The sequence below is a fragment of the Lissotriton helveticus genome, chromosome 1_1 (assembly GCF_964261635.1).
Source record: "Lissotriton helveticus chromosome 1_1, aLisHel1.1, whole genome shotgun sequence".
NCBI classification, from domain to species: domain Eukaryota; kingdom Metazoa; phylum Chordata; class Amphibia; order Caudata; family Salamandridae; genus Lissotriton; species Lissotriton helveticus.
Genome location: NC_136057.1, coordinates 54,978,464 through 55,004,965, shown reverse-complemented (window position 1 = coordinate 55,004,965; position 26,502 = coordinate 54,978,464). Strand labels below are relative to the sequence as shown.

Below are 26,502 nucleotides of genomic sequence, written 5' to 3'. Positions count from 1 at the left end.
GACAAGAGGATCACGTTCCGGCTCCTCACCCACGCACACAAGTCTCTCCACGACCTGGGCCCCAAGTACCTCAACGACCGCCTGACCTTCTACACGCCCACCCGCCAGCTACGGTCCACCAGCCTCGCCCTCGCAGCCGTACCACGCATCCGAAGAGCCACCGCCGGAGGAAGATCCTTATCTTACCTGGCAGCCAAGACATGGAACTCCCTCCCCATCCACCTCCGGCTGACACAGGACCATCTCGCCTTCAGGAAACATCTCAAGACCTGGCTGTTCGAGGAGTAGCATACCCCTCCCCACAAGCGCCTTGAGACCCTCCCGGGTGAGTAGTGCGCTATACAAATGGCATGATTGATTGATTGATTGATAGCTATTCTAGCCACGGGTTACTGATACATACATCTGATAGCTCCATTAAAATCCTTGCCCAAACCTTTCCTTTCCATAATTGCCCATAAAAAGGGCCAGGAGACCCTATTGAACGCTTTTTCAGCATCCAGTAGTATTGCAGCCATAGGGTCTCCTGAAACCTTTGTATAATCAAATAGCGTGAATATACGCCGGATGTGTTCCGTCGTGCCCCTTCCCGGGACAAACCCATGTTGGAACGGCGATACTAGCTTCTTAATAACTACGGCTAGCCTATTTGCCAAGATTTTAGAGAAGATTTTTACATCACTATTAACCAGCGTAATTGGCCGGTACGAACCCATTTTTTTGTGTGGATTTGCCTTTTTTTAGGAAAACTATAATATTAGTGCTTTTCCAGGAATCGGGTGCCAACAAATCTGATTGTGCTCTGCGAAATACCTCCAGCATGGGTGCCAAAATCTGTATCCTAAACTTTTTATAAAATTCCCATGGTATTAAATCCGTTCCCACGGCTTTACCCAATGGTATAGAATCTATTGCTGCTTTTAATTCATCCATTGTAAATGGCGCACATAAGCTATCTTTCTCTTCAAGGGATAACTGATCAAAAATGTGCCCCTTTAAATAATCCTCAACTTCTTGATCCCTGATAACATTTTTGAAATGCAGTAAGGTTGGCTTCAGGCTCACTTACCATACCTATGCTAGGGTCTCTAATTTCACTGATCCGAGTTTGTACTATTTCTCCCTCGTACGTTCAGCAAGTAGGTGACCCACCCTCTCACTATTCTCATAAACCCTGCTCCGCCACGCCATATACTTCCCAGTCGATTTCTTGATAGATATCTCAGTAATGGCAGATCTAGCAATAATAATCTTTGATTGGGCTGTCTCCGATTCTTCCCCTTCAGACACTACCTTAATTAAGTCGGCTTCTGCTTTACCTAATTCCTCATACAGGGTTTGTGACAAGATTGTATCCTTCCTTTGTGCCTCCCAGCCATACTTAGAGGTTTCTCCTCTGACCCCTGCTTTTTAATGTATCCCATACTAAGCCTATATTGATACTTCCTAAATTCTCTCCAATGAACCTAGGAATCCACTCCTCAAAGTGCTGTATGTTCTCTTCTTCACTTAATAGAGCACTATTAAATGTCCATCGTGTCTGTGAGGATTCTAGCTTGATATTTATTTCTATCACCAATGGATTGTGATCAGACATAACATTGGGATATTTACTTTACTATTTACTTTACTACCACTTTCTAACATGCTGTTCCTCTTTTGTGCTGCTCAGGGTTCGGTGGCCAGAATTGCGAGATCAACGTTGACGACTGTCCAGGCCATAAGTGTAGGAACGGAGGGACTTGTGTGGACGGGGTGAACACCTACAGCTGCCGGTGTGCTCCGGAGTTGACTGGTAAGAAGGGTTTGAAGGGTGAGGAGTCATTTTTGGTTAGACCCTGACCCCTTCTCTTTACCCACAACACCAGCACATGCTTCTTCATGCTTTGCACCCCTTCCCATAGCGTTGTGCAGGAGTAGGGTGATATGAAATAGATACACTGTCCAAGAACCTGCAGTGAACCAGATTTGAGAAGAAGCTTCTCGTTCAGGGGGCTGCCACATGAGATAGATGGTCCCCCAAGTGAGAGCTGTGAGCCAAACAGGCACAGCACAATCGAGTCTGTTTCACAGAAAGGGAGAGTGTTTCCATGTCTTATTCAGAAGCTTAAGAACGAGGACAACTTAGTAATATTGAGACTTTTAGGGAGGTCTGGTCCCTCAACTTACTGTGAAGCCCCTTGAAGCCCTGCTTAACCCCTTGGCCGCGGCAGTAATTCCGCCGCGGTGCTAGGGGGGAGGGGTTTGCGCGGCGCCACTTTGTTTGTGATAGAACCATTCCGTCACGAGCCAAGGGCGCGCTGTGCTCATGACGGACTGGTTCCGTCATGGCCCGCCCGCTCATTAATTCACCCACGCAGGCGGGGAATTGATGCCGCGTGGGCGGAGCGGCCGCGGCGTGATGGAACCACTCCGTCATGAGCACAGTGCGCCCGTCGCTCGTGACGGAGTGGTTCTGTCATTAGCACGGGACGGGTTAAACGTTCTGGTGCTCTGGATTTCACATTCCCTACTGTGCAAGGCGTAACAAGTGTTCCAAGTCCTGAATTCTACAGGAACGCTGTGCCACTTCTTCATTTAATGGGTAAACCCACAAGTTGTAGCTTGTGAATAGATTCTCGCTACTAGATGATGGTTAGTTTTATATTTGACTTTAACCTTCTCTTTCCTTCATTCTCATAACTATTAGGTCAGTTCTGCACAGAAGATGTGGACGAATGCCAGCTGCAGCCCAATCTGTGCCACAACGGTGGGACATGTTACAATACCCACGGTGGCCACACCTGCGTCTGTGTGAATGGCTGGACTGGCAAGAGCTGCAGTGAGAACATTGATGACTGTGCGTCTGCCACTTGTTTCAATGGGGCCACCTGCCATGACAGAGTGGCTTCTTTCTACTGCGAGTGTCCAATGGGGAAGACTGGTGAGTAGAGCCTCGGGGAGACTCTGGGAGCCTCGTGGAGCTAAGTTACTCATAGAAAAATGTCTCTTTTCTTAGATCACTCTCCTAGCAGGTGGAATTGTGACCGGCGTCTAGAGCTATGATGGATTTTATACTACTTCAGTTATGAGCTTTTATTTTTTCAATCTTCCAGGGCTGCTTTGCCACCTGGACGATATATGCATCAGTAACCCATGCCACGAAAATGAAATATGTGACACCAACCCAGTGAACGGCCGTGCCATCTGCTACTGCCCTCCTAGCTTCACTGGCAGTGCTTGTGACCAAGATGTTGATGAGTGCTCCATAGGTAAGTTAAGGTGGTCACCCTCGGAGCAGCTCTCCCTCGGCTGGCTCTGGTTTACGCCGTGCAAAAAAGGTAATTCTAATGAGAAGTATGGATATGTGTTGATCTTCGTACCGCTATCCGAAGTATTCATGGCATTTAGTTGGCAAGTGAAACTCATAGTGTAGGGACAGCTTGAGTTCTTGCCATGGCTCTTGAAGCAGACAGTTATGGGAATTGATCTGCTTGTTTTCAAGGCTTTGAGTTGTCTCCGGCCCTGGCCTTGCTGACCCCAAAGAGCAGAAGGACCATCCTCACCCATCCATGCATGCCTTAGCACCAGAGTCTTACTAACTTTATGTAGCAGCGTCCATCAGTGAGAAGAATGCTCTTGAGGTTGAAGGTAGAGGTGTATTCATTCTGGAAGGTTGGTAGCCCAGTTACGGACTAGGATACCTTTAGCTGGTCTGTCTCTCATTAGAGCAGTGCATGTCTGTTGGAAGCGTTGGTAGGTCCTGCAGATGTTGTGTCCACAGTACTGTATTTTATCTGCTGTGGAGTGGTGATGTTGTAGCATTGAAGCCCCATCCAGTGCAAGACTGCTGCTCCTTGACTCTAGAGACATCCTTCAGGGGAGCAGACGTACACCAGTAACATCGGCTGTTTTTGGGTTTCCAGAATCGTGTACTTCATAGTGTTGAGCCAGAGAACGGCTGAATGAGTGGCACAGATTGGGAAGACGCCAACATATCTTGTGTGGGTTTTAAACAGCTTCATAGTATGTGCAGGTATGATTTGAAGAGTTTTGAACTTCAGTCCTGAAGGTAATCCTTCATCTGTAAATTGTATAGGGAATCGTAGATACCAGATCTGCAACACAATCATTCATTCATTGATTGGACCCCTTCGCCAACTTACCCACAGAACTTGAGCAGTGCCTGTTGCTTCATGGCAGACAAGATGTTGACGTACCAGGTCCCCATCCCTTGAGAGCCTCATATGTGGGTCAAAGACCGCTAGCTAATCAATGAAAGGCCCTCCAGAGTGACCCTGCCATGTCCAGGTGAGTGTTCAGAGATTAGTTTAAGAGGGCAGACGGTCATTCCTTGGAGGGTGCCATTGTTTTGGTTGTAGAGATGAAAGAAGTTGCTGCCTCCTTCATCAGGTCGTCTTTTCTCCTTGTTTCTAGGTGCCAATCCCTGTGAGCACTTTGGAAAGTGTGTAAACACACAGGGCTCCTTCCAGTGCCAATGTGGAAAGGGGTACACGGGTCCCCGCTGTGAGTCCGACATTAACGAGTGCCTGTCCATGCCGTGCCAGAATAACGCCAGCTGCGTGGACCGCATTGGAGGGTTCACCTGCATCTGCATGTCAGGTAGGATATAGTGTCTGCTAGGGAGCGCCAGTGTCTCAAGACTCTCAGTTTACAACGCTGCTCATCTCTGACATTCTGTAGATCGCAAGCACACTCGACTGCATTGGTGGTGCCACAAGGTTGGCAACTTAAAAGTATAATAATAATAATACTAATTATAATAATAAGTCAGAGACAGACAGTGGCATAGTCTGTCGGGAGCTGCTGTAACGCATGGTAACTTCTAACTGGCATTTACGCGCTGCATGTTGTAATCTGCACTTTTAAAAGAGAAAAGGTTTTAAAACTCACTCACTGTTAGAATCTGTGCATCTCCTCCTGCCCCGATCCGTCACGGCGTGGTCTGTGCCGATTTAACGGAGGGCAGGGAAGGAAGGAGTGGTACTTCCGGTCTCCCAGTTCTACACCCAGTCAGAGGTCTAGTGTGGAGGCATGAGGGGACTACTTCGGGCGCATGTCAGGTAGGACGCGCAGCAGACCCACGCAGCGGGCACGCCAAAGGCAAACCCATCTGTGCCCTTCCGCTCCCGGCCGGGACCAGGGGCCATGAACCCTGGCAGTTTTCAACCAACTCTTACCTATAACGCCCAGATACTATAAACCTGCATGGAGTCTCGGTCACTAAATGTCTACACTCACTGACCCTCGCTAACAGTCCCACCAATTGCCCTCACTGCGACTTGCTCCCTCATTGAAGATCTCATACCTGACATTTTATTCCTGACAGAGACCTGGTTGCAGGATGAAGCTGATCCATCCATCATCCAGATCCTGCAGTCAGGGTACTTAATACACAGAGTGGATCGCAAGACAGGAAGAGGCGGAGGGCTAGCTATTATCTTTAAAGATAATTATTGCTGCCGGTCTTCTACGGAGGATTTACCTGACGTTGAGAGCATCATCTTCACCTTAGAACTCTCATCTACCAATTCTTTCTCGGGCCTGCTACTCTACCATCCCCCTGGTCCCTTAGGTCAGTTTCTCAACTCACTTCCCTTCTTTGTTTCCGATTTAGCCCTAACCTCTGCTAATTTTACCGTACTAGGTGATCTTAATATGCATCTGGACGACCCCTCCGACCATATTTATTTATTTATTTGTGTATTTTATAGAGCGCACAGCTGCCCCAACGGGGCGTCCCGGCGCTGAGATCTTTCAAAGTGGAGGGCACAGAAGTATGTTAAAGGGAGAATAGGTGGGTCTTCAGGGACTTGCGGAAGGACAATTCTGTTTGGGAGGAACGTAGGACCAACGGGAGCTTGTTCCAATGCTGAGTGGCAAAGACCTCAAAGGTTTTTCCACCTGCACGTGAGCGTTTGAATCGTGGGGTTTCCAGGAGGAGAAGAGAGTTGGACCGTAGAGCCCTTTGATTGGTGTACGGCCGCAGGGTGTTTTTCAAATGGGCGGACCCCATGCCCCGCGAGGCACGGTGAGCCAGCGTCATAGCTTTGAAAATGCACCTCTTGGCTATAGGCAGCCAGTGCAGTCTGCGGAGGTGGGGAGAGATATGGTGTCTGAAGGGGATTCTTTCCACTAGCCGAGCGACGGCGTTTTGGACCATCTGGAGTTTTTGACATTGGCCTGCTGTGATACCTAGATACAGGGCATTAGCATAATCAAGATGTGAAATGATCAGTGTCTGGATCACAGTCTTACGGCAGTCCTCGGGTAGATATTTAATAAGCCGTTTGATGGTCCTGATCTTGCCAAAGCAGGAGGCTGTCACTGTTTGTACCTGGGCGTTGAAGCTGAGGTGGTTATCCCAACGGATCCCAAGGTTTCTTACCGAGTCTTTCGGCGTGGGGGCTTGGCTCAGATATTCTGGCCACCATAAATTGGAGTCCAGAGGGGATGGAGAATTAAAAAACAGAATCTCCGTTTTTCCTGCATTGAGTCGAAGGGAGTTGGCATCCATCCACTTAGAGATGTCCCTAAGGCAGGTTTTTAGCGGATCAAAAGCAGAGGAAGAGGGGGAGTCAAAAGTGAAAAGAAGCTGAATGTCATCAGCGTAGGAAGTGGATTTGATCCCTGTCTGAGCGATCAGCTTTGGCAGGGGGGTGAAATAAACATTAAATAGGAGCAGGCTGAGAGAGGAGCCCTCTGAGACTCCCCATTTGAGAGGTCTGGCTGTGGAAGTGAACGGAGGGGTGAAGACCTGCTGTGTACGGTCTGAGAGATATGACGTGAGCCAATTCAACACAGTGCCGCCCACGCCTAGGTCCACCAGCCTCCTCAGCAGGATCCTGTGAGAGACAGGGTTGAATGCTGCTGAAAGATCCAGCAGCACTAACACCGCCCTTGACCCTCGGTCGAGCGTCCACCTCACCGAGTCGGCCATTTCAAGAAGGGCCGACTCCGTGCTGTGGCCCGACCTGAAGCCGTGTTGGGACTCATGAAGTAACCCGTTGGTTTCAATGAAATTCGCCAACTGGGAATGAACCGGTTTTTCCAAAACTTTAGCGGGGGCGGGCAGGAGGGAGATGGGCCTGTAGTTGCAGGGGAGATCCGGATCCAGATTTGGTTTTTTAAGGATGGGGACCAAGGAGGCGTGTTTCCACTTAGCGGGGAAACTGCCTGATCTGAGGGAGTCGTTCCAGATGAGGTTCAGGAAGGGATTCAGAAGGGGTACCAGTTTTTTATATTGATGGCAGGCCATGGGTCGTTGGGGGAACCTGATTTACATTTTAGTAATTCGGACAAGGTGTCTGCTTCCGGGATGGCTAAAAATTCGGAAAAGGTAGCCTGTGGCATCGAGAGAGTGGAGGGTGCCTCTTCCCAGTCTTCTTTATTAGGGATGGGGAAGGAAGAATAAATGGTCTCAATTTTATCCTCGAAGAATTGTGAAAGTTTGTCGCATAATGACTGTGATGCGGGCTGAGTTCGGGTCAGAGCGTTGGGATTTGTAAAAGAGCGAACAATGTTGAAAATCTCTCTAGAACTATTGCTAGCTTGTGTGATACTGGCGGCTAGAAAGACCCGTTTATGTTCTTCGATCATTCTCCGATATTCTTTGAGTGCTGTTTTGTATGTGCTTTTCCTTTCGGGAGAGAAGGTCTGTCTCCAAAGGCGTTCGAGAGACTTACAGGCAGATTTTTTCTGCCGGAGCTCGTCTGAATACCAGGGTGCTGAGGGTGCGGTCCGATAGGTCTTAATGGGTTTAAGAGGGGCTAGGGCATCTAGGGCCTGGCAGATCCAAGCATCGAAGTGATCGATCTTTCGGTCAAGGTCAGGGAGCTGGCTAGGGTAGGAGTTTTTTAGATAGTCCAGAAGAGTATCGGGGGTGATGCGGCTCCAGTTTCTACCTGCGGTTTTTGGGGCGATGGTGGTTCTGAAGGAATGGGGAATACTGATCTCAAAAGGGATAAGGAAGTGATCTGACCAAATAACCGGTGTAGGGGGGGTCACCTGGATGGAAGATAGGTTGGAACAGATCAGATCCAATGTGTTGCCTGCTTTATGCGTCGGTAGAGTTAGTAGTTGGACTAGGTTGCAGGCCATAAGGCAAAAGACCTACTAGCGAGCCTCTCGGCACTCCAAATTGTGAAGAAAGGCTTTGCCTTTCCCCCAAAGAACCACCGACTAAGGACTAAGTTTGAAGATTTATTACAAAGCCAAAAACAACTGAATGTATAAACACCTCAGCAAAAGGTTTAGAAGATAAACAGGCACTAATACAAACATAACCCTACGGAAGAGTCTCAGACAGCTCAGGAATAATACAAGAATAAATTCAAGAATCATCAGGCTAACAAGAATTGCTATAACCTGAGTTCTAGTATGCATTGATAAAAAGTATAAATTCAGGTTAATCTGTCCCTACACTATACTAAGTGATATCCCTACTCAACAATAGCCCAATCTAATAAAGGTGTCAGCAGTGGCGCCTTCCAAAGAAGTTCACTCTCTTTCTTACGACTTAGTCTAAAGACTCCTCAGCCATAGCTAAGCTCTCTGCCTGGTCAACCGCTCCCTCTCGCTCCTCGGCTCATCTACTCTAACTTCTCCCTCGGGGTGCTGTCCCTAATACAAAACCCCACAATGCGGACAACACGCCTTCAGGTACGCCCCTCTCGAAGGTGTTGGTTTTCAGATTTTTCCATTATGGCACCTTTCCATCCTTGTCCGTTAAAACGTCCTTGGGTCCCAGGCTCTCCTTCGCTTCAAGTTGCTTCCTTAAATTCCTCGGCTACTCCTCCATGTCTGAGCCTAGTATCCTAACACTCATACACAATGGGCCTTTCTACTCCACTATCTACTTGGTCCTGCACCTGCAAAGGAATACATGTGAATCGGCTCACAATTTCTTAATTTTGCAATTGACTTTAGCTAAAGGCAGCTTTCTCCAAAAACATTTCTACGATTTAATGCTAAGCAAGGCATCTTCGATCAGGCCTGCGCCCAACATCCTAACATAAACAATATCTTTCGTTCTTTAAGCCTCCATATTTAAAGCAAAATACATGTTTCTATCTCAAGCAATTTTATCACGTTTAAAAGGTACAACTATGAATTTTAATAAAGCAGATCTAGAGTCACAATGATGATCTATTAAAACACATCTCTTATTAATGAAAGACTTCACATCAAACGACATCTCTATGTTAAAACGGCATTATTGATTTTCAAACTCTTAACATTAGCTCTCCATGTAATTCTAATACCAAGTACATTAGTTCTCAGCCCTACATTGCATTTGAACACGATTAGTAAATCCTCTAAATATGCGGGTGTTAACTACTTGTGCATATGATACACCCCTACAAATTTTACTTCTGTTTGGCGCTCTCTCAGATAATATCCTGAGACTTTATCGAAATCTTTTGCTTCCCTTTCTTAGTTAGTTGACATTATAGCTAGGTCATCCGCATATACTAAAATCGTAGTATCTCCTCCAATCGAATGGATGGCCTCTATCTTATCATTCTCCGCAATTTTTCTAATTAAAGGATCTATTTAGAGTGCAAATAATAGCAGAGAGTCGAGGCACCCTTGCCGCGTACCTTGACTAATTTTAATTAGATCAGATGTGTGGCCCATCATAGCTGATGACCGCTCAGCCCTCCACAGGGCTTGGTCGCCCCACTCACTGCTGCCGCTCCTGCCTGCCTTTGCCACCTCCTGCCTGCAGATTCCTTCGCTCGCTGCCCGCTGCTCCTGGGAATTCCCCGCTGCTCCTGGGAATTTCCCGCTGCCCGCTGCTTCTTGGAATTTCCCGCCGCTGCCTCTCTGCGTCCCTGCCCCCCTGTGATTCCATTCGCCGCCCCGCTCCCGCCCCCCAGCTGCTCCTCCCTCCCGGCTCCTTACTTAAGGGGACCGTAGGGGACCACAGAGTGTGACCGCTCAGCCCTCCACAGGGCTTGGTCTCCCCACTCACTGCTGCCGCTCCTGCCTGCCTTTGCCGCCTCCTGCCTGCAGATTCCTTCGCTCGCTGCCCGCTGCTCCTGGGAATTTCCCGCTGCTCCTGGGAATTTCCCGCTGCCCACTGCTTCTTGGAATTTCCCGCCGCTGCCTCCCTGCGGCCCCGCCCCCCTGTGATTCCATTCGCCGCCCCGCTCCCGCCACCCAGCTGCTCCTCCCTCCCGGCTCCTTACTTATGACGCCCCCAGAGCGACCGCACAGCGGGAGCGCCGAAGGTGCGCCAAAGGTAAGCCCGTCTGCGCCCGTCTTCGCCTGGCCTGCGCCCAGCGCCAGGACCCCTGGCCCTCCCCGCCGAGGCAAGACGACCCGACTGACCTATGACGCCGCCACTCTCAACGCACTCAATGCCGGCTGGACCCACGCCTGCTGCCGAGCCACCCCGAGACGCACCCACGGACCCTTCACCTGCTACACCTGCAAGTTCACCTGCCTCCGAACCTTCCCCGCACCCGCCAAGACAAACACCAGCAGCAACCACCTCAAGTGCATCCTGATCAACACCCGCTCCGTCCACAGACACGCCGTGGAACTCTGGAACCTCCTCGACGCTACATCACCGGACGTCGCCTTCCTCACGGAAACCTGGATGAACGCCTCCTCTGCACCCGAAATCGCCATCGCCATCCCGGACGGGTACAAGATCATCAGGAGGGACCGCATCAACCAGACCGGAGGTGGCATCGCCATCGTCCACAGGAACACCATCCGCATCACGACCGACGCCAACGACTCCTTCGCCACAGCCGAACATCTCCACTTCCAGATTCACACCTAAGACAACCCTCAGAGGCACCCTCGTCTACAGACCCCCGGGACCACGCACACAATTCAGCGAAGACATCACAGACTTCATCAACCCGCACGCCCTCCCCTCCACTGACTACATCCTCCTCGGGGACCTCAACTTCCACCTGGAGAACAACAAGGACCGCAACACCACCGCCCTGCTGGAAAACCTCGCCAACCTCGGACTCAAGCAACTGGTCAACACCCCCACCCACTACGCCGGCCACACGCTTGATCCCGTCTTCTCTTCCAGCAAGTACATCACCTTCAGCCACGCCACCGGACTCCACTGGACCGACCACAGCTGCGTCCACTTCAGCTTCAAAAGATCCACGACCCATCACCACCCGCAACAGGTACCTCACAGGAATTGGAGCAAGATCACCGCAGACCAGCTCACCACCTCCCTCAGCCAGAGCCCACCCGCCAACACAACGGACCCCAACGAAGCAGCCCGCAACTTCACACAGTGGCTGACCGCCTGCGCCGACGACCTCGTGCCACTAAAGAACCCTCCCAGCAGACCCAGAAGCAAGAAGGCATCCTGTTCACCGACGACCTCAAGGACTCCAAGAAGACCTGCCGCACCCTCAAGAAAGCCTGGCTCCTCGACCGGACCACCGACAACATGACCGCCCTCAAACACGCTACCCGCAAGCACCACCAGCTCATCCGCGCCACCAAGAAGAAATCCCTGAAGGAACGACTGGATAACAATGCCCACGACAGCAAAGAGCTCTTCACTATCGTCAAGGAGTTCTCCAACCCCAGCACCGGCACCAACGACATCACTCCGTCACAAGACCTCTGCGACTCCCTCGCCTCGTTCTTCCACCGCAAGATCGCCGAACTCCACAACAGCTTCGGCGCCCCACCCAGGCACCCAACCGTCGAACCAACGCCCCCCACCGCCACCCTTCGCACCTGGACCACGGTGACCACCGAAGACACAGCCCGCACGATGAACACCATCCACTCCGGATCACCGACCGACCCCTGCCCAGACCACGTCTTCAACAAGGCCGACTCCACCATCGCACCCCAACTCCGGAACATCATCAATGCCTCCTTCAACACCGCCACCTTCCCGGAGAGCTGGAAGCACGCCGAGATCAGCGCCCTCCTGAAGAAACCTACAGCGGACCCCACCGATCTCAAAAACTTCCGCCCCATCTCGCTCCTCCCTTTTCCTGCTAAAGTCATCGAGAAGATCGTCAACAGACAGCTGACCGCCTTCCTCGAGACGAACGGATCTCTCGACCCCTCGCAGTCCAGCTTCAGAGCCAACCACAGCACCGAGACCACCCTCATCGCAGCCACCGACGACATCCGGACCCTGCTCGACAAGGGGGAAACAGTGGCCCTCATCCTCCTGGACCTCTCCGCTGCGTTCGACACGGTCTGCCACCGCACCCTAGTCCAGCGCCTCAGCAACATCGGTATCCAAGAGAAGGCACTGGAGTGGATCATCTCGTTCCTTGCCGGAAGAACACAAAGAGTCCGCCTCCCCCCGTTTCCCTCCGAGGCCACCGAAGTCATCTGCGGCGTCCCGCAAGGATCTTCACTCAGCCCCACCCTCTTCAACATCTACATGAAACCTCTCGCAGCCATCGCACGCCAGCACAACCTCAACATCATCTCTTACGCCGACGACACCCAGCTGATCCTCTCCCTCACCAGAGACCCCGACACCGCCAGAACCTGCCTACACGAAGGGATGAAAGATGTCGCTGAGTGGATGAAGGACAGCCGCCTGAAACTGAACTCGGACAAGACGGAAGTCCTCATCCTGGGATCTTCGCCCTCCGCCTGGGACGACTCCTGGTGGCCCCCAGCCCTGGGCACCGCACCCAAGCCAACCGACCACGCACGCAACCTGGGCTTGATCCTGGACCCCTCCCTCTCGATGACCAGACAAGTCAACGCCGTCTCCTCATCGTGCTTCAACACCCTGCGTATGCTTCGCAAGATCTTCCGCTGGATCCCGACCGAGACCAGGAAGACTGTCACCCAGGCACTTGTCACCAGCCGACTGGACTACGGAAACGCCCTCTACGCCGGAACCACAGCCAAGCTACAGAAAAGACTCCAGCGCATCCAGAACGCCTCCGCCCAACTCATCCTGGATGTCCCCCGACGCAGCAACATCTGCAGCCACCTGAGGAACCTGCACTGGCTCCCCGTCGACAAGAGGATCACGTTCCGGCTCCTCACCCACGCACACAAGTCTCTCCACGACCTGGGCCCCAAGTACCTCAACGACCGCCTGACCTTCTACACGCCCACCCGCCAGCTACGGTCCACCAGCCTCGCCCTCGCAGCCGTACCACGCATCCGAAGAGCCACCGCCGGAGGAAGATCCTTATCTTACCTGGCAGCCAAGACATGGAACTCCCTCCCCATCCACCTCCGGCTGACACAGGACCATCTCGCCTTCAGGAAACATCTCAAGACCTGGCTGTTCGAGGAGTAGCATACCCCTCCCCACAAGCGCCTTGAGACCCTCCCGGGTGAGTAGTGCGCTATACAAATGGCATGATTGATTGATTGATTGATAGCTATTCTAGCCACGGGTTACTGATACATACATCTGATAGCTCCATTAAAATCCTTGCCCAAACCTTTCCTTTCCATAATTGCCCATAAAAAGGGCCAGGAGACCCTATTGAACGCTTTTTCAGCATCCAGTAGTATTGCAGCCATAGGGTCTCCTGAAACCTTTGTATAATCAAATAGCGTGAATATACGCCGGATGTGTTCCGTCGTGCCCCTTCCCGGGACAAACCCATGTTGGAACGGCGATACTAGCTTCTTAATAACTACGGCTAGCCTATTTGCCAAGATTTTAGAGAAGATTTTTACATCACTATTAACCAGCGTAATTGGCCGGTACGAACCCATTTTTTTGTGTGGATTTGCCTTTTTTTAGGAAAACTATAATATTAGTGCTTTTCCAGGAATCGGGTGCCAACAAATCTGATTGTGCTCTGCGAAATACCTCCAGCATGGGTGCCAAAATCTGTATCCTAAACTTTTTATAAAATTCCCATGGTATTAAATCCGTTCCCACGGCTTTACCCAATGGTATAGAATCTATTGCTGCTTTTAATTCATCCATTGTAAATGGCGCACATAAGCTATCTTTCTCTTCAAGGGATAACTGATCAAAAATGTGCCCCTTTAAATAATCCTCAACTTCTTGATCCCTGATAACATTTTTGAAATGCAGTAAGGTTGGCTTCAGGCTCACTTACCATACCTATGCTAGGGTCTCTAATTTCACTGATCCGAGTTTGTACTATTTCTCCCTCGTACGTTCAGCAAGTAGGTGACCCACCCTCTCACTATTCTCATAAACCCTGCTCCGCCACGCCATATACTTCCCAGTCGATTTCTTGATAGATATCTCAGTAATGGCAGATCTAGCAATAATAATCTTTGATTGGGCTGTCTCCGATTCTTCCCCTTCAGACACTACCTTAATTAAGTCGGCTTCTGCTTTACCTAATTCCTCATACAGGGTTTGTGACAAGATTGTATCCTTCCTTTGTGCCTCCCAGCCATACTTAGAGGTTTCTCCTCTGACCCCTGCTTTTTAATGTATCCCATACTAAGCCTATATTGATACTTCCTAAATTCTCTCCAATGAACCTAGGAATCCACTCCTCAAAGTGCTGTATGTTCTCTTCTTCACTTAATAGAGCACTATTAAATGTCCATCGTGTCTGTGAGGATTCTAGCTTGATATTTATTTCTATCACCAATGGATTGTGATCAGACATAACATTGGGATATTTACTTTACTATTTACTTTACTACCACTTTCTAACATGCTGTTCCTCTTTTGTGCTGCTCAGGGTTCGGTGGCCAGAATTGCGAGATCAACGTTGACGACTGTCCAGGCCATAAGTGTAGGAACGGAGGGACTTGTGTGGACGGGGTGAACACCTACAGCTGCCGGTGTGCTCCGGAGTTGACTGGTAAGAAGGGTTTGAAGGGTGAGGAGTCATTTTTGGTTAGACCCTGACCCCTTCTCTTTACCCACAACACCAGCACATGCTTCTTCATGCTTTGCACCCCTTCCCATAGCGTTGTGCAGGAGTAGGGTGATATGAAATAGATACACTGTCCAAGAACCTGCAGTGAACCAGATTTGAGAAGAAGCTTCTCGTTCAGGGGGCTGCCACATGAGATAGATGGTCCCCCAAGTGAGAGCTGTGAGCCAAACAGGCACAGCACAATCGAGTCTGTTTCACAGAAAGGGAGAGTGTTTCCATGTCTTATTCAGAAGCTTAAGAACGAGGACAACTTAGTAATATTGAGACTTTTAGGGAGGTCTGGTCCCTCAACTTACTGTGAAGCCCCTTGAAGCCCTGCTTAACCCCTTGGCCGCGGCAGTAATTCCGCCGCGGTGCTAGGGGGGAGGGGTTTGCGCGGCGCCACTTTGTTTGTGATAGAACCATTCCGTCACGAGCCAAGGGCGCGCTGTGCTCATGACGGACTGGTTCCGTCATGGCCCGCCCGCTCATTAATTCACCCACGCAGGCGGGGAATTGATGCCGCGTGGGCGGAGCGGCCGCGGCGTGATGGAACCACTCCGTCATGAGCACAGTGCGCCCGTCGCTCGTGACGGAGTGGTTCTGTCATTAGCACGGGACGGGTTAAACGTTCTGGTGCTCTGGATTTCACATTCCCTACTGTGCAAGGCGTAACAAGTGTTCCAAGTCCTGAATTCTACAGGAACGCTGTGCCACTTCTTCATTTAATGGGTAAACCCACAAGTTGTAGCTTGTGAATAGATTCTCGCTACTAGATGATGGTTAGTTTTATATTTGATTTTAACCTTCTCTTTCCTTCATTCTCATAACTATTAGGTCAGTTCTGCACAGAAGATGTGGACGAATGCCAGCTGCAGCCCAATCTGTGCCACAACGGTGGGACATGTTACAATACCCACGGTGGCCACACCTGCGTCTGTGTGAATGGCTGGACTGGCAAGAGCTGCAGTGAGAACATTGATGACTGTGCGTCTGCCACTTGTTTCAATGGGGCCACCTGCCATGACAGAGTGGCTTCTTTCTACTGCGAGTGTCCAATGGGGAAGACTGGTGAGTAGAGCCTCGGGGAGACTCTGGGAGCCTCGTGGAGCTAAGTTACTCATAGAAAAATGTCTCTTTTCTTAGATCACTCTCCTAGCAGGTGGAATTGTGACCGGCGTCTAGAGCTATGATGGATTTTATACTACTTCAGTTATGAGCTTTTATTTTTTCAATCTTCCAGGGCTGCTTTGCCACCTGGACGATATATGCATCAGTAACCCATGCCACGAAAATGAAATATGTGACACCAACCCAGTGAACGGCCGTGCCATCTGCTACTGCCCTCCTAGCTTCACTGGCAGTGCTTGTGACCAAGATGTTGATGAGTGCTCCATAGGTAAGTTAAGGTGGTCACCCTCGGAGCAGCTCTCCCTCGGCTGGCTCTGGTTTACGCCGTGCAAAAAAGGTAATTCTAATGAGAAGTATGGATATGTGTTGATCTTCGTACCGCTATCCGAAGTATTCATGGCATTTAGTTGGCAAGTGAAACTCATAGTGTAGGGACAGCTTGAGTTCTTGCCATGGCTCTTGAAGCAGACAGTTATGGGAATTGATCTGCTTGTTTTCAAGGCTTTGAGTTGTCTCCGGCCCTGGCCTTGCTGACCCCAAAGAGCAGAAGGACCATCCTCACCCATCCATGCATGCCTTAGCACCAGAGTCTTACTAACTTTATGTAGCAGCGTCCATCAGTGAGAAGAATGCTCTTGAGGTTGAAGGTAGAGGTGTATTCATTCTGGAAGGTTGGTAGCCCAGTTACGGACTAGGATACCTTTAGCTGGTCTGTCTCTCATTAGAGCAGTGCATGTCTGTTGGAAGCGTTGGTAGGTCCTGCAGATGTTGTGTCCACAGTACTGTATTTTATCTGCTGTGGAGTGGTGATGTTGTAGCATTGAAGCCCCATCCAGTGCAAGACTGCTGCTCCTTGACTCTAGAGACATCCTTCAGGGGAGCAGACGTACACCAGTAACATCGGCTGTTTTTGGGTTTCCAGAATCGTGTACTTCATAGTGTTGAGCCAGAGAACGGCTGAATGAGTGGCACAGATTGGGAAGACGCCAACATATCTTGTGTGGGTTTTAAACAGCTTCATAGTATGTGCAGGTATGATTTGAAGAGTTTTGAACTTCAGTCCTGAAGGTAATCCTTCATCTGTAAATTGTATAGGGAATCGTAGATACCAGATCTGCAACACAATCATTCATTCATTGATTGGACCCCTTCGCCAACTTACCCACAGAACTTGAGCAGTGCCTGTTGCTTCATGGCAGACAAGATGTTGACGTACCAGGTCCCCATCCCTTGAGAGCCTCATATGTGGGTCAAAGACCGCTAGCTAATCAATGAAAGGCCCTCCAGAGTGACCCTGCCATGTCCAGGTGAGTGTTCAGAGATTAGTTTAAGAGGGCAGACGGTCATTCCTTGGAGGGTGCCATTGTTTTGGTTGTAGAGATGAAAGAAGTTGCTGCCTCCTTCATCAGGTCGTCTTTTCTCCTTGTTTCTAGGTGCCAATCCCTGTGAGCACTTTGGAAAGTGTGTAAACACACAGGGCTCCTTCCAGTGCCAATGTGGAAAGGGGTACACGGGTCCCCGCTGTGAGTCCGACATTAACGAGTGCCTGTCCATGCCGTGCCAGAATAACGCCAGCTGCGTGGACCGCATTGGAGGGTTCACCTGCATCTGCATGTCAGGTAGGATATAGTGTCTGCTAGGGAGCGCCAGTGTCTCAAGACTCTCAGTTTACAACGCTGCTCATCTCTGACATTCTGTAGATCGCAAGCACACTCGACTGCATTGGTGGTGCCACAAGGTTGGCAACTTAAAAGTATAATAATAATAATACTAATTATAATAATAAGTCAGAGACAGACAGTGGCATAGTCTGTCGGGAGCTGCTGTAACGCATGGTAACTTCTAACTGGCATTTACGCGCTGCATGTTGTAATCTGCACTTTTAAAAGAGCAAAGGTTTTAAAACTCACTCACTGTTAGAATCTGTGCATCTCCTCCTGCCCCGATCCGTCACGGCGTGGTCTGTGCCGATTTAACGGAGGGCAGGGAAGGAAGGAGTGGTACTTCCGGTCTCCCAGTTCTACACCCAGTCAGAGGTCTAGTGTGGAGGCATGAGGGGACTACTTCGGGCGCATGTCAGGTAGGACGCGCAGCAGACGCACGCAGCGGGCACGCCAAAGGCAAACCCATCTGTGCCCTTCCGCTCCCGGCCGGGACCAGGGGCCATGAACCCTGGCAGTTTTCAACCAACTCTTACCTATAACTCCCAGATACTATAAACCTGCATGGAGTCTCGGTCACTAAATGTCTACACTCACTGACCCTCGCTAACAGTCCCACCAATTGCCCTCACTGCGACTTGCTCCCTCATTGAAGATCTCATACCTGACATTTTATTCCTGACAGAGACCTGGTTGCAGGATGAAGCTGATCCATCCATCATCCAGATCCTGCAGTCAGGGTACTTAATACACAGAGTGGATCGCAAGACAGGAAGAGGCGGAGGGCTAGCTATTATCTTTAAAGATAATTATTGCTGCCGGTCTTCTACGGAGGATTTACCTGACGTTGAGAGCATCATCTTCACCTTAGAACTCTCATCTACCAATTCTTTCTCGGGCCTGCTACTCTACCATCCACCTGGTCCCTTAGGTCAGTTTCTCAACTCACTTCCCTTCTTTGTTTCCGATTTAGCCCTAACCTCTGCTAATTTTACCGTACTAGGTGATCTTAATATCCATCTGGACGACCCCTCCGACCATATTTATTTTTTTATTTGTGTATTTTATAGAGCGCACAGCTGCCCCAACGGGGCGTCCCGGCGCTGACAACTTTGCAAGTGGAGGGCACAGAAGTATGTTAAAGGGAGAATAGGTGGGTCTTCTGGGACTTGCGGAAGGACAATTCTGTTTGGGAGGAACGTAGGACCAACGGGAGCTTGTTCCAATGCTGAGTGGCACAGACCTCAAAGGTTTTTCCACCTGCACGTGAGCGTTTGAATCGTGGGCTTTCCAGGAGGAGAAGAGAGTTGGACCGTAGAGCCCTTTGATTGGTGTACGGCCGTAGGGTGTTTTTCAAATGGGCGGACCCCATGCCCCGCGAGGCACGGTGGGCCAGCGTCATAGCTTTGAAAATGCACCTCTTGGCTATAGGCAGCCAGTGCAGTCTGCGGGGGTGGGGAGAGATATGGTGTCTGAAGGGGATTCTTTCCACTAGCCGAGCGGCGGCGTTTTGGACCATCTGGAGTTTTTGACATTGGCCTGCTGTGATACCTAGATACAGGGCATTAGCATAATCAAGATGTGAAATGATCAGTGTCTGGATCACAGTCTTACGGCAGTCCTCGGGTAGATATTTAATAAGCCGTTTGATGGTCCTGATCTTGCCAAAGCAGGAGGCTGTCACTGTTTGTACCTGGGCGTTGAAGCTGAGGTGGTTATCCCAACAGACCCCAAGGTTTCTTACCGAGTCTTTCGGCGTGGGGGCTTGGCTCAGATCTTCTGGCCACCATAACACCATAAATTGGAGTCCAGAGGGGATGGAGAATTAAAAAACAGAATCTCTGTTTTTCCTGCATTGAGTCGAAGGGAGTTGGCATCCATCCACTTAGAGATGTCCCTAAGGCAGGTTTTTAGTGGATCAAAAGCAAAGGAAGAGGGGGAGTCAAAAGCGAAAAGAAGCTGAATGTCATCAGCGTAGGAAGTGGATTTGATCCCTGTCTGAGCGATCAGCTTTGACAGGGGGGTGAAATAAACATTAAATAGGAGCAGGCTGAGAGAGGAGCCCTGTGGGACTCCCCATTTGAGAGGTCTGGCTGTGGAAGTGAAGGGAGGGGTGAAGACCTGCTGTGTACGGTCTGAGAGATATGACGTGAGCCAATTCAGCACAGTGCCGCCCACGCCTAGGTCCACCAGCCTCCTCAGCAGGATCCTGTGAGAGACGGTGTCGAATGCTGCTGAAAGATCCAGCAGCACTAACACCGCCCTTGACCCTCGGTCGAGCGTCCACCTCACCGAGTCGGCCATTTCAAGAAGGGCCGACTCCGTGCTGTGGCCCGACCTGAAGCCGTGTTGGGACTCATGAAGTAACCCGTTGTTTTCGATGAAATTCGCCAACTGGGAATGAACCAGTTTTTCCAAAACTTTAGCGGGGGCGGGCAGGAGGGAGATGGGCCTGTAGTTGCAGGGGAGATCCGGATCCAGATTTGGTTTTTTAAGGATGGGGACCAAGGAGGCGTGTTTCCACTTAGCGGGGAAACTGCCTGATCTGAGGGAGTCGTTCCAGATGAGGTTCAGGAAGGGATTCAGAAGGGGTACCAGTTTTTTATATTGATGGCAGGCCATGGGTCGTTGGGGGAACCTGATTTACATTTTAGTAATTCGGACAAGGTGTCTGCTTCCGGGATGGCTAAAAATTCGGAAAAGGTAGCCTGTGGCGTCGAGAGAGTGGAGGGTGCCTCTTCCCAGTCTTCTTTATTAGGGATGGGGAAGGAAGAATAAATGGTCTCAATTTTATCCTCGAAGAATTGTGAAAGTTTGTCGCATAACTACTGTGATGCGGGCTGAGTTCGGGTCAGAGCGTTGGGATTTGTAAAAGAGCGAACAATGTTGAAAATCTCTCTAGAACTATTGCTAGCTTGTGTGATTCTGGCGGCTAGAAAGACCCGTTTATGTTCTTCGATCATTCTCCGATATTCTTTGAGTGCTGTTTTGTATGTGCTTTTCCTTTCGGGAGAGAAGGTCTGTCTCCAAAGGCGTTCGAGAGACTTACAGGCAGATTTTTTCTGCCGGAGCTCGTCTGAATACCAGGGTGCTGAGGGTGCGGTCCGATAGGTCTTAATGGGTTTAAGAGGGGCTAGGGCATCTAGGGCCTGGCAGATCCAAGCATCGAAGTGATCGATCTTTCGGTCAAGGTCAGGGGGCTGGCTAGGGTAGAAGTTTTTTAGATAGTCCAGAAGAGTATCGGGGGTGATGCGGCTCCAGTTTCTACCTGCGGTTTTTGGGGCGATGGTGGTTCTGAAGGAAAGGGGAATACTGATCTCAAAAGGGATAAGGAAGTGATCTGACCAAATAACCGGTGTGGGGGGGGTCACCTGGATGGAAGATAGGTTGGAACAGATCAGATCCAATGTGTTGCCTGATTTATGCGTCGGTAGAGTTAGTAGTTGGACTAGGTTGCAGGCCATATGGCAAAAGACCTACTAGCTAGCCTCTCGGCACTCCAAATTGTGAAGAAAGTCTTTGCCCCCAAGCACATCAAGGGTCATCTCCTCGATCCTGTGCTCAGTAATGATCAGGCTCTCTTGGTAGGATCCCCCATCCCTCTTCCCTGGACTGATCATTTGCTAGTTCCCTTGGTCTGGGAAACTGTAGTCTCTCCTCCTCCGCAGAGTTTTAATCCACGGCTGGAAAGGAAATGGGGAAACTTATGCCCTAGCCGGTGGTCTACGACTTTAGCTGCCACTACCCCCCTCGATATAGATCCAGAAAGGGCAAACAGCAATTTCAATTTCTGGATCCAAAACTCATTGGACACACTACTCCCAAAAAAGCTTTCCTGTAAGAAACCCAAACAAAAGCTGGCACCTTGGTTCTCCACCAAATTAAGAGAACTTAAACAAATATGCAGGAAACTTGAAAGGAATTGGAGACGGAACCTGGCGGACGAAAGGAAAATGTTTACAGAGAGGCAATAATAAATTATACGGCAGAAATTAAAATCGCGCAATCCTCACTTTACGAGGAGATTAGTTCAGCTGCAAACTCCCCCAAAGAAATCTTTCGTATCATCTAATTTCTCACCACCATACCTCACAAACCCCGCAACTCAGACGATGCACAAGTTCGTTGTGACAACCTAGCAAAATATTTCCATCAAAAAATTCACTTGATATCCCAATCCTTCACTCCCCTCCAGAATGGGTCTGCAGCCCCCAGCACCAAGAGTTCCTTCTCCAAACCACAGTGTTCACTAGCCGAGTTTCCACTTTTAGATGAGGTGACATTGAACACTAGGGTCACCTCCGGCTCACCTATGGACCCGGCTCCCCCGCAACATCTCACTCTAGTAATGGAAGCCATATGCCCAGTAATTCTGAAGACCATTAATGCCTCTATCGCCATGGGAAAGGTACCCTCAGCCTGGAAATGTGCCCAGGTCAGAGCCCTTCTGAAAAAACCAAACCTTGACACCTCCAACCTGGCCAACTACCAACCCCTTTCCTTTCTTCCCTGGCTGAGTAAGCTGATTGCGAGGCACATAAACTCTACTCTAGTCCACTACCTGGAGTCAACCAATCTACTCCATGAGTCCCAGACAGGGTTTTGTCCTAAGTTTGGGACAGAGACTGCCCTACTGGCAGTAACAGAAGAAACCAGGAGACTGGTAGACCAGGGTGGCTCAGCAGCAATCATCTTGCTGGATCTCAGTGCCGCTTTTGACACTGTTGATCATACCATCTTGCTTGAGTGTCTAAAAATCTTGGAGTGACGCACATGGCTCTCACTTGGTTCCAGTCTTTTTTACAGGATCACTTCTTTCAGGTTACTAAGGACACCGTAACATCTAACCTTAGCTGTGGGTCCCCAGGGCTTCTCCCTGAGCCCTACGCTTTTTAACACCTATATGGCTCCTTTGGCAGGGATAGTACTTCAATTCGGCATTCATATCACCAACTAAGCAGATGATACCCATCTGTTGGTGGCACTAAACCATCTAAAGGGTTCATCTTGCTCTCTGGGCACCTGCCTAGAGGCGGTTGCCGAATGGATGGAACTATCTCACCTTAAGCTAAACGGTGACAAGACAGAAATAATGTTCCTGGGCAAATCACCTTCACCTCCCTTGACACTATCCTGGCCGACCTGTCTTGGCACCATGCCTGCTCCAAAGCAGCAGATTAAGAGCCTTGGCATATGGCTCGACAGTTCCCTCTGCTCCAACCATCAAGCCGCCAAGCTCTCAGCTACGTGCTTTGGCCTCATGAGGGTGCTAAGGAAAATCCTTCCTGTACTCCCCTATCAGGCACGCCGGATTTTGTTGCAAGCCCTTATCCTGTCCCGTCTGGATTACGGGACCACCCTTTATCTGGGCGCCCCTCTTGCCACTGTCAAAAAACTTCAAGTGATCCAAAATTGCACAGCCCGCCTGCTCCTCCAGATCCCTTGGAGGCAGTCTGCGAGCCCCACTATGAGGACACTTCACTGGCTTCCCATTCAATCTAGAATATGTTTCAAGGCCATGTGCCTGGCACATGGACCTATTCGAAAAACCGGACCGGCCATTCTTCACCCTCTGGTGTCCCCCTACTTTCCCTCCAGGAGTGTTTGCTCCAGCGATGCCTTCCTTGCCTCTACAAGGAGTGTTCAGAGATCCAGATGTGGCAGACGCTCCTTTTCTTTGAATGCCTCCAACCTCTGGAATTCTCTTCCCCTGACTCTCCGTAGGGAACCCAATCTTCAAATCTTCCATAAATTGCTAAAAACCTACCTCTTTAGTGCCATTACTAACTAGCTGTGCTATCTTCTGCCAGATCATAAGCGCTACCAGGCCTCAGGGTAGACACTTGCTATAGAAAACCTATTTCATTCATTCAAGTGAGCTTGTAAAGGGCCTGGTTGCACTCACTAGTGTGTCCCTGCGCTACAGTCAATCGCCCTGTCTGTAGCAGTAACTCTGAGAAGGCTAAGTGGTGAAACCTATATATGGAGGAGCCAGGTCTTTAATTTTTTCCAGAAGAACTTTCCTGATGGTTCCATCCGGAGAGCAGGAGGGAGGGCATTCCAGTGCTTAGCGGCTACGTAGCGGAAGGATCGGCCACCTATTCTCACTCTTTTAATTACTGGTATCTTAACCTGTCCCATCCCCTGGGACTGCAAGGCCCGGGTAGGAGTGTAGGGGGACATTAGACTATGTAGGTAGCTAGGTCCATTTCCCTGCAGGATGCGTTGACAGACACATAGGGCCTCAAAAGGATTCTCTCCCTCACCAGGAGCCTGTGTAGGGAAGCGAGGGCATTCTTGGGGGATGCTCTCCTGGGGAGCATCAGAACAAGCCGGGCCACGTGTTCTGAATGCATTGTAGTCTCTGAACACTCTTACGACTGGCTCCTAGGTATAGAGCGTTTCTATAGTCCAGGCGGGAAGTCACCAGCGCATGGACTAGTGTTTTCCTGACACTAATGCAGTATAGAGCCCTGAGGGATCCCTTGAGCCAGCCCAATGCTCTTTGAATAATATGGTCTTTGGGACACTTGGAAGCTTCTGTCCCGTAAAAAGGATCTTAGCCACTTCAAGACCAGATTATCCAGTCCTTTCTTTCTGGAGGCACTGTAGGAGTAATGGCTGGGCTACGGTGCTGAATGAGGTGCTGAGGTCCAGCAGGACCAACGCCACCATCTTCCCTTTGTCTGCGTGCCTGCGTATGGTTTCTGTAGACAGAAGCAGTGCTGACTCCGTGGAATAAAGTAGACCGAAAACCCGATTGTGTAGGGTGGAGTAAACTGTGCTGGTTAATGTGCATTGTCGGTTGAGCTTTGACCAATTTTCTGCTATTTTTTGGCAAAGTACAGCAAGAGCAATACCGTTTGTAAGTTCTCCAGCTGACTTGCACTCCCACCTGGCTTTTCATTATAGGGGATAACTACCGCTTCTTTCTACCTTTGTGGGACTATCCCTGAATCAAAGGAGAGTTTAAGGAGGTGCCTGATATAGGGGACTAGGATCTTCATGCTCTCCCTCAGGGTTTTTGGTGTCATAGGGTCCCTTGGTGAGCCGGAATTAATGCTCAAGGCCGTGGTTTTGAGATCGTCACAGGAGGGGAGGTTAAATCTGGAGAGGCAGAGTGCCTCCTCCATATTGCACACTCTCGTCCACTCCGAACTCCCATTACGTGCCTCCTCCAGGAAGGTGGTATAAATCCTTGCTACCTTCTCTGCGAAAAAGTCTGCTATCAGGTTGCAAGACTCCACTGAGTTGCTGTTTGGAGCTGTTGTTCTGACAAGCGAATATAAGTCCTTAAAAATTAGAAATAGCTCTCTAGAATAGTTTTCGTCCTGCTCTATCTTAGTGTTGTAATAAGCGGCCCGAGTTTTCCTTATGAGCGAGTGGTAGTGTTTGAGACTAGTTTTGAAGTTGGCTTCCTCTGCTCCAACTTCTTTCCAAATGCTTACATGAACTCTTAGCAGTTCTGAGTTCTTCAAAGAACCAAGGGGTAGATTTTGACTGTCTCCTCAGTGCACTAGTGGACCATGTGGCAGCTGTATCTAGCGCCTCAGTGATCTGTTCATCTAGCGCGTTACAGGCAGTTTCTATATAATTTCCCCCCGGTGGCTCGTCTTGCTGAAGGGTTGATTGAAGTTGGCTGCTGAGAATCTAGCCCATTTCCTCTGCAGTCTCCCTGCACTTGACTTCTTCAAGGGTGGATTATTGGGTATCATAGTGCTAAAAGGGATCATATAATGGTCTGTCCATGGGACTGCGTTAGGGTTCTCAACCATTAGCTCCACCCAGTTGGCAAAAATTGGATCTAATAAGTGGTCAAGTTGGTGGGTAGGGAGGGAGGATTGCAGCAGCAACTGTAACGCGGGCAGTTCTTGACAGAGCTCTTGGGCTGCGGTATTATCCATAGCGTCAAGGTGTAGGTTCATGTCTCCTAACACCAGCACTGTAGATTCCCGCCGTGCCGGTTGCATAACTTGTTCTCTCAGGCTAGATGCAAGCTGGGCGATAGGGCCTGGTGGTCTGTAGATTAAGAAAACTTTCATAACATAATTAGGGGCATATTATCAAGAAACAGAGTTAAAATTATCGCCGCTTTTGCGGCAGAAAACCGCCGCTAAAGCGGCGATAATGGGCTTGATAATATGCCCTTGTGAATTCCCGCAGAAGCCCATGTTCTGATGTGAACATGGGCTTTTATGGGAATTCTCTACAGCGTATTATCAAGCCCATTATTGCTGCTTTAGTGGCAGTTTTCTGCGTTCACTTGACGACCCAGTCTAGCGATCCTATAATTCAGAGGGAGGGCCTCAAGGATTTCAGGCGCAGAATCCTCATTCAACCATGTTTCATTGAGAAACATGATATCTGGCTGGTTATCAACAAGATGGTCGTGAAGCTCATATTTGTGCTTGTTGAGGGACCTGCAGTTAACTAGTATAATTTTAAAATCCTGTCATTTTTAGTTTGTTTCTGGTTTATCAAAATGGTATAGGGACAGTGACTGCATTTCTGCGTGTGTAATTGCTATGAGGTATATGTCTGAGTAGTTAAAAAATGGGCAGGGGTTCTGGCCCCAGGCCCTGAATGGTCGCGGATGGGCTCAGACGGGCTTGCCTTTGGCGCGCCGGTGGCGCACCCGCTGCACGTGTCCGCTGCGCGTCCGTTCAGGCATGCGTGTTACGTAGTGTCCTCCCGCCTCTACACTAGACCGCTAACTGCAGCCCAGACCGGGAAACCAGAAGTGCTTCACTTCCTTTCCCTGCCCTCCATTCAATCGGCACTCAAACGCTGCGACGGACCGGGGCGGGAAAGAAAACTCAGACCAGATGATCAGTGCATTATTTAGAACCGTGAGTTACCATTAAATT

The 26,502-nt window shown here is 49.9% G+C and overlaps 1 protein-coding gene across 1 annotated transcript in view; it reads left to right on the top strand.

The window, feature by feature from the left end:
- LOC144758201 (uncharacterized) overlaps positions 1 to 26,502 on the top strand; it is a 122,315-nt gene that overhangs the window by 26,530 nt on the left and 69,283 nt on the right. Inside the window, exons 6-13 of the mRNA XM_078646416.1 lie at positions 1,673 to 1,795; positions 2,690 to 2,923; positions 3,096 to 3,251; positions 4,417 to 4,602; positions 14,664 to 14,786; positions 15,681 to 15,914; positions 16,087 to 16,242; positions 17,408 to 17,593. Of these exons, the coding sequence (XP_078502542.1) occupies positions 1,673 to 1,795; positions 2,690 to 2,923; positions 3,096 to 3,251; positions 4,417 to 4,602; positions 14,664 to 14,786; positions 15,681 to 15,914; positions 16,087 to 16,242; positions 17,408 to 17,593 (1,398 nt within the window). The remainder of the gene's footprint in view (positions 1 to 1,672; positions 1,796 to 2,689; positions 2,924 to 3,095; positions 3,252 to 4,416; positions 4,603 to 14,663; positions 14,787 to 15,680; positions 15,915 to 16,086; positions 16,243 to 17,407; positions 17,594 to 26,502) is intronic.